Source organism: Octopus bimaculoides, chromosome 2 (genome assembly GCF_001194135.2).
Source record: "Octopus bimaculoides isolate UCB-OBI-ISO-001 chromosome 2, ASM119413v2, whole genome shotgun sequence".
NCBI lineage: Eukaryota > Metazoa > Mollusca > Cephalopoda > Octopoda > Octopodidae > Octopus > Octopus bimaculoides.
The window spans coordinates 69,575,127-69,588,354 of record NC_068982.1 but is presented as its reverse complement, the minus strand read 5'-3'; the positions used below and the strand labels follow the sequence as shown (position 1 = coordinate 69,588,354).

Genomic DNA, 13,228 nt, shown 5'->3' with positions numbered 1-13,228 from the left:
CTTTAAGTTTCCGTCTCCCAAATCCACTCACAAGGCTTTGGTCGGCATGAGGCCAAAGTTCAAAGTTAAATACCCTTTAAATCACACACTTTTTCATATGAAATTATTTTCCATTTTTATTTTAATTTACCAAAATGGCTTTAACTGTTCTGTTCTTTGCACACATGAATTACAATATCAATTATTTTACATTCACTGGGCATTTTTTTTTTTATTTACTAAAGAATATTAAGTCTTCTACTCTTTCACACATGATCATACAGGATTTCAACTTCCCAAGATTTTGATATCCTTAGACTTAATTATAGCAGAAAGATGGTGTTCATACTATTTCTCTGGCTTTTCTAATCTATAATCTCCGTATAATTTACTGTGGATGTTATATGTAAAATGATATTTTGTCTGCTCACTTTTTGATGAATAGGTAAGAGGGCTCCATGAGTTCTCTCTTGACCCAATTTACTGTTGGTGTTGACTCCTTTAGCCTTCATCACTCTGCAAGCACTCACAGGTAATGAGGGTTTATGCTTAGAATTACCTCCTAACTAGTTGCCTTCTCACACTGCTGAGCCCAGACTACTTAGTTATACTACCAGCGTAGAGACATGATTTAATAAAAGCTAAGGAGGTAGGGCTCACTCCCAATGGTCTTACAACACACTGGAAAACAACCTGGTATTTCTAAGTCCTTGATAGATTGTCACTGACTCTGTTGGGTTCATCTATCCTTTTAATAAATATTTTTTTCTTTCTGAGTCTCTAGAGATCCTTTTCACCAGGGAAGCCTAGTTCATGGGTCACAAAGATGAAGATGAAGTGAAGTGGGGACATCAAAGACCAGATGGCATGACACTGGCAGAGTGTCCAGCACAAAATCCTAATGTGGGATGAGGAACGTTGGTTGTGTCTAAGACGTTTGTCCCTCAGTCATGAGAATGATCATATTCACCAACATCATATTTCTTTTGAAATCACTTACTACAAATGCGTTATTCTTCCACTGTTTGTACTACATATTCTGCATAGCAATGTTTCTTGGTTCTTGATGGTATAAGTTGTACTTGTTTCAGTCTTTGGACTGCAGCCATGCTGGGGCACTATCTTGAAAGGTTTTGTTGACCCTGGTACTTATTTCTTGAAGTTTGGTGCTTATACTATCAGTCTCTCTTCTGTCGGGTCACTAAGTTACGAGGACATAAACAAACCAACATGAGTTTACAAGCAGTGGGGGGGGCAGACAAACACTGAGATACACACAAACGTATATACATGTGTGTGTGTATATATATATATATATATATATATATATATACACACACACATATGTGCATGTATGTATGATATATGATGGGCTTTCACACTGTTTCTATCTATCAAATTTACTGACAAGGCTATTGATCAACCCAGAGATATAGTAGAAGGCACTTGCCCCAGGTGCCATGCAGTGGGACTGAACCCAAAACAATGTGATTGCAAAGTGTACTTCTTAACCACACAGCCATGCCTGTGTCTATGTTTCAGTTTGTATATATTTAATTTGTATGCTAGCTTTCTTTTGTTACTTCACTTATTCCTGTTTCGTTTGTATGATCATTCTGTGGTACTTCTTCCAGCTTTATTCCAGCCCTGAACCTTGAGGGAATATAGACTCTTCTTTTTTATTATTTTTTGGGGGGATTTTTTTTAATTATTGCAATCCCAATTTTATTTGTCAATTTGATCTTGTGAATCCCTATCACTGTTAGCACCATCATTGTCCTCAGCACCAATCAATGTCATCATCACAGTTGACAATATCAATGTCACTATTACTGCCATAAGTCATCAATATATTGACACGACTATGCAACAATCATGAGTACTTTCATTTGACATCAATCACCTAATTGCATAATCACATAAGACAGTGAGCTGGCAGAACCATTAACATGCTGGGCAAAATGCTTAGCGGTATTTCGTCTGTCTTTGTGTTCTGAGTTCAAATTCCACTGAGGTTGACTCTGCCTTTCATCCTTTCAGGGTCAATAAAATAAAGTACCAGTTGAACACTAGGGTCAATGTAATCAACTTACCCCTTCTCTGGCTAGGGTCGATGTAATTGACTTACCCTCTCCCTGTGTCAAAATTTGAAACCAACATTACATTATCACATGACCATTTCTATGCAATTTAATATCATGAAATAACTGATAATAAGAGAATAAAGTGCTGATTTAGATAAACACCCCCATGGCTGATGTGAGATTTTTTATTGACATATGTAAATGAAGATTAGTGATATCTTAACCAAGTTTACAAATCTCAATATCATGTTTTTATCTATAAACAAGGGTATCTCAATAACTGATTAAAAATTAATATTAGGCATGATTAAGGTGGTGAACTGGCAGAATCAATATTAGGACAATGGGCAAAATGCTGGGGTCAATATAACTGACTTAACTACCCCCCTTAAATAGCTGGCCTTGCGCCAAAAATTTAAAACCAATATTAGATGTGATTATTACAAATTTTAGTTTACTGCATTGGCAGTTGACTAAAATCTGTAATAATCATGTTTGTGGCATTTAGTTTTGTCTCTCTAAACTACAAGAATATCGAACTGAGTACCTAACAGTATTTCTTTTGGCTTTTTGCATTCTAAGTTCAAATCCTGCCATAGCCTACTGGCTGGTAGAATTACTCCATCATCTGGTTTAACACCTTGCCTTACCTGGAACATTGAGTACCACTAAGAGGGTGCACTCTGTTGCACGCTTTAAGGCCAGGTCTGTAGTTTAAGAATACCTTCTTCCCTTCTTTCTAACAATCCCAGAGGCCTTGTAAAGAATCATAGGTATTGCTCCCTCTTAATTAAAAGATGAAAATAAAATAACTAGCAATATTTAGATATATATTGAAGGCAGCAAGCTGACAGAATCATTAGCACACTGGACAAAATGCTTTACATCTGCCTCTATGTTTTGGGTTCAAATACTGCCAGGGTCAACTTTTGCCTTTCATCCTCTCAGTGTCAATAAAATAAGTACTAGTTGAGCACTGGGATTGATGTAATCGACTCAGCCCCTCCCCCGAAACTGCTGGCTTTGTGCCAAAATTTGAAACCGATATTTAAATATATCTCTCCTTTCTTAATTCAAGTCTGCCATGATAAAATCAAATACTATCATAGTAATATATTGAATCCTATTCTTTATGAGAATTGATCTTATGTCTAGACCAAAGAAACCAATATCAGAAAATAGAGAGAACTTGCTTAAAGTGTTAAGGCAATGTAGAGCAATTTCATTATCCATTTCAAATAAAAAAAAAACAAGGTATGCATGAATTTTTGCCTGGTTAAAAAGTTTCTTTCCAAATCACATAGTTTTGTGTTCACTCCCACTGTGCTGCACTTTGGACAATTCTCAGTGTCTCCTACTACAGCTCCAAACAAACTAAAGCTCTGTGAATGAATTTAGTAACCAGAAATTCAAAGAGGCCTATTGTGTGTGTGTGCATACATATTTTGTGTTTATGTTTGTCCCCCACTGATTGACAGCTGGGTTTGTTTATATCCCTATAATGGAGCAGTTTGGTGAAAGAGAATGATAGAGTAAGTGCCAGACTTAAAATAAATACCGAGATCAGTTTGTTCAACTTGTGCAATAGAGACATTAGTCTCTCTCTATCACCTTTCAACATAATTATATATGAAGAAACAGTAGAACAATTAACAACATAATAAAAATAAGTTTTATTCTTTGATGATGCTTGGTTTTACAAATACTATGTCATTCAGCTTAGCAGCCGCTGATTGTTTTGTAATCGGTATTGGAAGGTTAAGAGCTTCCTTGATGCATGCCAGAGGAGCAAGTAGCTATCACATTGATGGCATCGTGGTGAAGAGTGCTTTGTTGAGGAGCAAGGTGTTGTCACGTCGAAGGTGTCATGCTCAAGAGGCTTAGAAAGTGAAACAAACTCTTTAAGTACTAGTTTTACTACGCATGCGCACTCAAGGGGCTTCCTCAATGGCGGCTATAATTTCGCGCCACTACAAACTAACCCTTCAAGCCATTGCTCCAGTATGACTACAGTCCAATGAGAAAAGAATAAAAGACAAGAATGAGTTAAAGAGTAACTTTTCATGATTTTTTCTAGTGACTTTAAACCAGTGACTTTCTTATGAGAATGCATGATATGTAATCCATCTTTATCTTTTATCACTTATCTTTTGCTTGTTTCAGTCATTAGGCTGTGACCATTTTGGGACACCACCTTGAAGCATTCTAGTCAAGTGAATTGACCCAGTACTTCTTTATTTTTTAAAGCTTGATACTTATTGTATCAGTCTCTTTTGCCAAATTGCTAAGTTACAGTAATATAAACACATCAACACTTGGTGTCAAGTGGTGGTGGGAGACAAACATGGACCCAAAATCATATACACATATATGTATGTGTATATATATGTATATATATATATATATATATATATATATATATATATATATATACACATACATATGCACACACACACACACACACATGATGGGTTTCTTTCAGTTTCTCTACCAAATCCACTCACAAAGCTTTGGTCAGCCTGAAGCTATAATAGAAGACACTTGCCCAAGGAGTCATGCAGTGGGACTGAACCCAGAACCATGTGGTTGGGAGGCAAATTTCATACCACACAGCCACACCTAAGATATAGTGTTATAAAATTATTATTGAACCCTAGGACTCCTATGGCCTGTTACCCAGTTTCCATGGGATATAAGTGATTGAGATCACAACATTCTCCCTGAATGGGATGCTAATCCAGTCAGTTACATTGAACTCAGTACATAACTTGTATGATATTTTATTAACCCCTAAGAAATAGAAAGCAAAGTTGACATCAGCAGTGTCTGAACTCAGAACACAAAATGCCAGAAGAAATGTTGCAAAGCATTTTGCTTGATGTAGTAATGATTCTGCCAGCTCAGTGCCTTAAAATATATAAATGGATGCAAGTAAAAGCATCAGATTCCAATATAAATCTTTCATTTTTAACAGAGTCTACTGGAAGGAGGGTGCAGACATGTTATATGTACCCTGCTGTGTTTTCGAAATTGCATGTTCTTGCTCTAAGTACCAAGAGTCACTTCTGTTTTAAATAATAATGAACTAGCAGTCGTAGCATTCATACTTTCCCCAAGTGCATTACAGGATTAGCCTCTGGGAAGTAAACATAGGTTGCAAACTTGGTTTGTTGGTAATTCAACTATGTTTTGGATTAGTCACCAGATAAACAGCAAAAGATTTTGTACTTTAAAAGTGCAAGGTTTGATCAATAAGTATGCAGACTGCTGCCATAGTAATGAAGCTAAAGCAATCAGAGTAAAGCCGCTTGGCAAAGATTCACCTTAAACTCTGCTCTGTGTGTGTACTAAGTTTTAGCATTCTAGCTCACTTTTACTGTTTACAGCAGTGCTTTGAAGGAAGGTGTGTAGCGCGTGATCGTCACATTGACCATAACAGAAAAAGTTGTCCTCGCAATTCCTGCTCAGAGGCTTACGCAAAGTTGCAGAAAGTATATGGAGAGGAGTGTATGAGCTGTACACAAGTGGTTCAGACATTTCACTGAAAGATGTCAATTGTGACGAACGTTCTGGGAAACCCACAACCTGCAGAACTGAGTAAGACATCATAGATGTGTGTACAGCTATGAAGGGAAATCATTGAATCACCATCTGTGAGTTATCAGAGGATGTGCAGATTAGTTACAGTTCAGTTTAGTCCATTATCCCAGAAGATGTGGGTAAGAGATGCATGTCTGCCAAGTTTGTGCCAAAACTGCTTTCAGCTAACCAAAAAGACACTCATGTTTCAGTTGCACAAGATTTCCTTGATTGTGTCAAGAACGATGAAAACATTTTGAAAACTTTGCATAGGCCTCTGAGCAGGTATTACCAAGCTTTTGGCAAAATTTGATGCAGATTCTCTGCTCAATTTTCTCTGTTATAGTCAATGCAATGATCACACGCTACACACCTTCCTTCCAAGCACTGCTGTAAACAAGAGAAGTGAGCTAGAATGTTAAAACTTAGTGTGAAGGCACAGCAGAGTTTAAGGTCAATCTGTACCATGCAGCATCACTCTGGATGCTCTAGCTTCATTACTAATGACAACAGTCCGGATACTTATTGATCAGACCACGTATATATTAAAATAAAGCAAAAGTGAGGAATCTCCTACACTGCAAATGTTATTTATTTTTTAAAGAATTATTTATAAATAACAACTGAATTGGGAAATACTTTTATACATGTAATGCACATGAGTATTTTATATAACAAGCACATTATTTTAAATACAACCATATATACAAAATGTGTGTGTGTGTGTGTCTGTGTACAAGCGTGTAAACATTGTGTATACATACACACACACACCCATATGTGTGTGTGTTTGTAAATCAATGCATATTAATATGTATATATGTGTACACACACACACACACATACATAAACATGCATTTATATACATTTGTACTTTGAGAAAATAACTTGGCTTCTTACCCACAGAATAATTTGGCAACTTCATTTCCATGTCATATATTCAATTTCTTAATCACATGTTTTACAATGTGCTTCGAACAAAAGTTTTAGTGAGAATTTTTAAATGTACTGTTTTTGTTTTTCTTCTTTTCATTAGACATCTTAAACACTACAAACAATGAGGGTTTGATTCAATGAACTATCCCTTTTGTTCTGTAGAGTTCTTTTAAACATTTTTACTTAAGACTATCTTCCTTGTTTCAATTCTTCTTATCCTTATATTTATATACACAGGCATTCACATGTCTGTGGAAGTGTGTGTGTTATATAATAAGAAATCTATTTTGTTCCAGGACACCGTTATCACAAAAATTAATTACTACCATAACTAAAATAAATGTATTTAAGGAGAGTTTGTTCCAAACATCAACCAAGTCTGTAAAGTTACTCTCCAAGCAATGTCATCATCATTTTAAGTTCACTTCCTATGCTTACATAGGGGGGAGGAGTACAGAATGAATCAGTTTTTATTCAGAGTTGCTGCTGTCCTAAACATGGTTTCAATGGCTAGATGTCCTTCCTGTCATCAACCACTTTACAGAGTGAACTGGGTACATTTTATCAGGACACCAGCACTAGAGAATTTGTCATGTCCTTGACAAGACAACATGGAGGGTTCTTTCCTCTTAACCTAGCATTGTCTCCACATTTTTTGCAACCACTTTACAGAGTAATAAGTAATATTTCCATGCCAAGAAGGCGGCAAGCTGGTAGAAACTTTAGCACGTTAGGCGAGATGCTTAGCAGTATCTCGTCTGTCTTTACGTTCTGAGTTCAAATTCCACCAAAGTTGACTTTGCTTTTCATCCTTTTGGGGGTCAATAAATTAAGTCCCAGTTGCATACTGGGGTTGATATAATTGACTGGCCCCCTCCCTAAAAATTTCAGACCTTTATGCCTAGAGTAGAAAAAAATATTCTTGTTTTTCTCTTCTTTGTGGTGTCCTCAGTTGTTGTATACCCATATGTATGGGTATACAACAACTGAAGATACCCCAACGTCGCTTGACAACCGATGCTGGTATGTTTGCGTCCCTGTAACTTAGCAGTTCGGCCAAAGATACCGATAGAATAAGTACTAGGCTTACAAAGAATAAGTTCTGGGGTTGATTTGCTTGACTAAAGGCGGTGATCCAGCATGGCCACAGTCAAATGACTGAAACAAGTAAAAGAGTAAAGAGTATGTATATGTGTGTGTATGTATATATATATATATATGTATGTATGTATGTATATATGTATATATACATATGTATGTATGTATATATATATATATATTTACATAGATATATGTATCTATATATCTACACATACATATGTATACGCACACAGATGCACATATGCTGTTCTAAAAATATATAGAGATAATGTGTTTAGGTTTTAAAATCTGAAGTACTGTTGGTCCCTAGAATTTCTGATAAAACTATTGGAAATGAATTCATCTGAGAATGCACCTTGTGATAGACAAGTCACCTATTCATTGGACGGGTGTAGGGCATTTTTCTCTCACTTGAGTTATGCCATGAAGTCAGAGATAAGCATCAGTGCTTAAAACTACCCGGGACTTTGGAGATATTTACATTACATTACCTTTATATTGGACAAAAAGGAAGATGATGGAAAGCTTGAGATTGGGTGATCACTGAAAAAGATGATGGAAAGAGGTTGTGCCTCTTACTGTGCACTTATAAACCTCATAAACTATAGACTATGGTCGACTGATTGACTTTTTTTTTTAGTTCAGCCATTTGTTCACATTGATTTGTGGCTGTAAACTTTCATAGAATTAGAATGTGTTACATTACGAGAATTTTTTTTATTGATCTATGAAATGTTATGAAGTAAATATTTAATATTCTAATTAAAATGTAGGCTGCTTTCTATAATTATTATTATTTAACTAAAAGTGCAACAGAGGCAAAATGGCTGGTAGACCTGTAGTGGATTGTTTGCTCACGTACTCTTAATTTAAATGGGTGCTGGCATGGCTATGTGGTTAAAATGTTTGCTTCCCAACTACCTGGTTTTTCTTATGATTCCAGACTACCCTATGGCACCTTGGAAAATGTATCTTCTACTATTGGCCAGGGGTTGGCCATAGCATTGCATGTAAAATTTGGTTGATAAAAACTGTTTAGAAACTTGTTGATGGAACTATTCCTGTTTTGGGGGTAGCAGACTAAAACTGACCATCTTTAACACCATCACCTCATAGATGGGTGCCATTAACAGACTGATCTGTTACTAACATTTGAATTAGCTTTCATCATAACTAGCATATAAATATTGTAGCAAACTGTTTACTCGTAGATTCCAACCCACTTCTTTTCTCCTGGAGTAACAGCTTCAGGCCACGTCTCCTTTGCCATAGAAAGGTCTTATGGCATCACTGCTGATCCTTATCTTCACTGCCATCATGTGGAAGAGGATAGCAACAACAGAGAAATATACTTTTACATGATTGCCGAAATAGCTTGTTGTGCGAGGGAACTGTAATGCAGGGAAATAAGAAACAATTTGCCTGCCTTCTCATCATTTTGCCATCCAGCTGTACTCTATCCAAAACTCATGCCCAACCTATGCACTAACAACAGCAGCTGCTAGTGCCCATCCCTATCAGCTCACTTGCCTTACATCCATTTGTCATGAGCACCCAAAGCAAAAGAGAGCTGACCCGTGGTCTTCCTTCCCTCACTTCTTTTCTCACCCTTCCTGTTCTGGTCAAGCTCCTTGACTCTTGTCATCACAACCCTTTCCTTCCAGCTCATCTCAACCCCATGCTTCTATACAAAATTAACCAACTTGCCATCAGTGTCCACTTCAATGCAAATGCTAGCACTCTTTATTCCTTCCTTCTGCACTCAAGCATCTCAACATGCAACTGAGACACCTCATACAAAATGTGCGCTGACCACTCCATGAACAGTAACTTTAAAAACATCTTCCATTGGGGTCATACCAATCTTGTTTCTTTCAATAGCATAAAGACACAATTACTACACACCTCAAGAAAACATTATCCCGCATCCACCCTTTTAAACATCAAAAGAATGTACCTCAAGTCTCACCATCCGGAAAATATCATCCCACTCTCAACACCAAACAACACAACTCTTGCAACTCTTGTACTGTAAAAGATGCCTTCATGGACTGCATGGCCCTCGGGCTTTCTCACCTTTCAAACTCCTCCAAATCTATCACCGCCCATCTCACCAAACTCCATACCATATATATACCTACATCAATTATGAATACCTTGGTTGCTTCAAACCAATGAAACAACTGGTTTTAAGAATGTCTCTTCCATTACACTCAGATATTGATTCTATATTCTTCAAACTTTTCAGCCTGTTACTATCTATGAAGATATGTGCTGGCCTTTGGAAACATATTTTAGTTCTCATGAAACGTAAACCTTCTCAGCCAACTAATGTCCCAAGGTAGTCACTTCTAAAATCTCTAAGATAATGGAGACAATCCTTTACAATGATGTTGTCCTCTCTCTCTCTCTCCTTATTGACCATCTGTATGGATTCCATAGAGCCAGATCCATTGGGGACCTATTATCTCATGTAGCTTACCAGTAAGCTTTAACTTTAGAGAAGTTCATTAAAAGCATTGCCATCACCCGCAGCATGGCAAAATTTACAACAATATATCAGTAGTTGGACTGGTAGCTTCCTATCCATCACAGAATGTATTGACAGAGCTCTTTCAATTAATTCTAGTGTACCCCAGGGTTTTGTTTTTTTCCCTATTCTTTTTCTTCTATAAATCAATGATCACTTCCTTGCCATTACATCCACCCTTGTACACTTATGTACAGATGATACGACCCTTCATTCTTTCTTAGCTTACACGAAGCATATGTTATCCATCTACAATCTAGACACCACATTTCAAACCTGCACTGATTCCTTGAACAAACACTTGAAAACATCCTCCAGTAAGACCTTGTCAATATTAACTCTTTTAACGGCAAAAAGTTCAAGCATTATACATTTCAAGAAAATGCTATCACACCCACCCAAACAAAAGCAGCACTCATCTAGAACCCTGACTGTTGCTCCAAATGCTAGGCCCCAAAGTAACTTAGGACCTCATATGGCAAACCATATCCTTAACTTAGCAAGGACTGTATGTCAAAAACTGACCCTACTTTTCAGGGCCAGAGAATATTTCAACACCCAACATTTGCTGTTACCATACAAAGCTTTCCACAATAGAAGATTGACCCCACCCCCACCTGAGACAGTGATGATGCTACACACATTTCGTCTAGAGAAAACCACTCCATTGCCTGGCATAAAATCACTCACAGACTCACTTCCGCCCCTCTTTTATAGATGTGCGGTCACCTTCCATTACTTTTTTAATGTTGCTATAATGACCTCAGTTTCTCAGAGTTGGTTGGTTTCGTACCACTCAGGGGTGAAGGTAAAGAATACGCACACCCGGTGTTTAAGGTTAGGGTTACGCCGAAAACGGTTGGTATGCGTATTCTTTACCTCCTCCCCACTTAGGTACTCTCAATCAATCCACTCAAATCTCTTCTTCTCATCACCCTTGTTGTGTCCAACCCTGCACTAATCACGATACCCAATTCCTTCTCTCCAGAATTTCGTCCATCTGGAATCCCCTCGTTGCTTATGTCTTTTCATAAGTGTCGACATGCAACAGTTTACACAAAACATTCATTGTATCAAAATCACAGGCCTCATAGCAATGGGCATTACCCTCCCTACAGACTAACAATTAAAAAAATAACAAAAAAAAAAAACACTCTCCATTACTTTACTTTCACTACTATGTTCTTCCGCCTGGTAAACATACTTTTAGGAAGGTATACACTTTTCCCATATCATTGTAACAGAGCCGCTACAAATCTGTCAGTCTAAAAATAGTCTTGAATTTCCGGAAGTGTATCTGGCAAGTTACCCTGGGAATATTATTAACTCGCCGCGTGTTTTTATGATGCTTTTTGCGAGAAAGTCGAATTTTGTTTTTGTAAAGAATAAACTTTGAAAGAATCATGGAAACATTTGATCCCAATGGTCAGTATCTTGGTAGTTATTTTGCAATTATACCATTAATAAAGTAGTCTTTGAAAACACATTTAGCCTGACACATTAAGCTATATGTATTTTAAAGTAGACTGACGAAGAAACATGTCACATAGCTATATTTTCTGACATTGTCTATGTTTATATTTATATTTATAGCTGTATTATTTTATGCCTAAACGCATCGTCGAGAAGTACGCGGTCTGAAGCAGCATAAAATAAAATAAGAACATTATATTTATTTTCTTTCTTTCTCTCTCTCGGACGGACAGATAAAAAGAGGCATTATAATTAGACTAGATAGGGTATAATTACAGGTGCTCCTCTCCTGTCTTTATTTCCTAATAACTTACTGAGAAATGCTTATTTTTTTCTAAGTAAATTTTACGAAGATAGGTTTTCAAGTGTGTAAATTTGAGAATGTGTCGATAATATTTTTTGTTGATGAATTTCAGGTCATTTTCTGTACCTATCTCGGCCTTCTTTCCTTTAACTTTCTTTAAAATACATAGTTTTAAATGAAATTTTGTAGAAATCCGTTTTCGAAAAAGCATTTCGCGTTATGTTGAAGTTTCTAACATAAATCCGAGGAAAAAAGAAATTAAGAAAGGCTAATGTTACAAAATTGTTTATGAAATCGAGGTCGGGAGAGGAATGATCTAATTCTCTATCCTGTATTTTTTTTTCTAAATTTTATCAACATAATCGTAATCTACATAATCACAAACATATTTTCAAAATCTCATCAAAAATAGGTGTAATGAGGATCCAAGTTGGGGCACCAAACTGTAGTTATGCCTCAGGTAGCTTAATCTCTTTGTCTCTGTTTCTCTCCTTTCTCTCCCCCTCTCTCTATATCTATCTGTCTATCTATCTCTAAGTCTCTAGCTATGTCTGCCTGTAAGTGTAGTAAAATATATTCATATGTATTTCATATAGTGCTAACATTACCTGATATGCAATTTGATATATCGGGTTCAGTGGATACACTTATTTATGCAAAGCTGGAAGCCTACTGTGAGTTTCACCCTAGGCAGGGCTGTTCATGACTGTAAGCAGGAGAGATATGTTTGAGTACATATACAGCAAAATGTTTATATGCATGACACAAACTCAAGACTAGGCTGTCACTTTTTTGCACTATAAACATTTAAATGGCTCCGAGGAAATGTTGCATGAGCACTCAGCTGTTGGATACCCACTTGCGTGGAGCAGAAACACCTGTAGGCTAAGAAAGTGATTATAGTCCATGAGCCATGTCAGCTAGCGGTACCATCTGGGGTGAATACACCTAAGTGGTATTGAAATGTTTATAGGGGCACTCTGTGATAGCTCTTTCAGCTTGGTAGCTTTACTCTTTTACTTGTTTCAGTCATTTGACTGTGGCCATGCTGGGGCACCGCCTTTTTTTAGTCGAGCAAATTGACCCCAGGACTTATTCTTTGTAAGCCTAGTACTTATTCTATCAGTCTCTTTTTGCTGAATCGCTGAGTTACGGGGACGTAAACACACCAGCCTCGTTTGTCAAGCAAAGTTGGGGGGACAAACACAGACACACAAACATATACACACATACATATATATA

The 13,228-nt window shown here is 37.0% G+C and overlaps 1 protein-coding gene across 2 annotated transcripts in view; it reads left to right on the top strand.

Moving 5' to 3' along the window:
* The first annotated feature begins 11,484 nt into the window (after window positions 1-11,484).
* The window catches only part of LOC106871801 (galactose-1-phosphate uridylyltransferase), a 76,498-nt gene continuing 74,754 nt past the window's right edge, over window positions 11,485-13,228 (top strand). The window contains exon 1 of one of the 2 annotated variants that reach the window (XM_052978201.1): window positions 11,485-11,634. In XM_052978201.1, the coding sequence (XP_052834161.1) occupies window positions 11,613-11,634 (22 nt within the window). In that variant the 5' untranslated portion in view covers window positions 11,485-11,612. The remainder of the gene's footprint in view (window positions 11,635-13,228) is intronic. The other variant, XM_052978202.1, reaches the window with a different exon arrangement.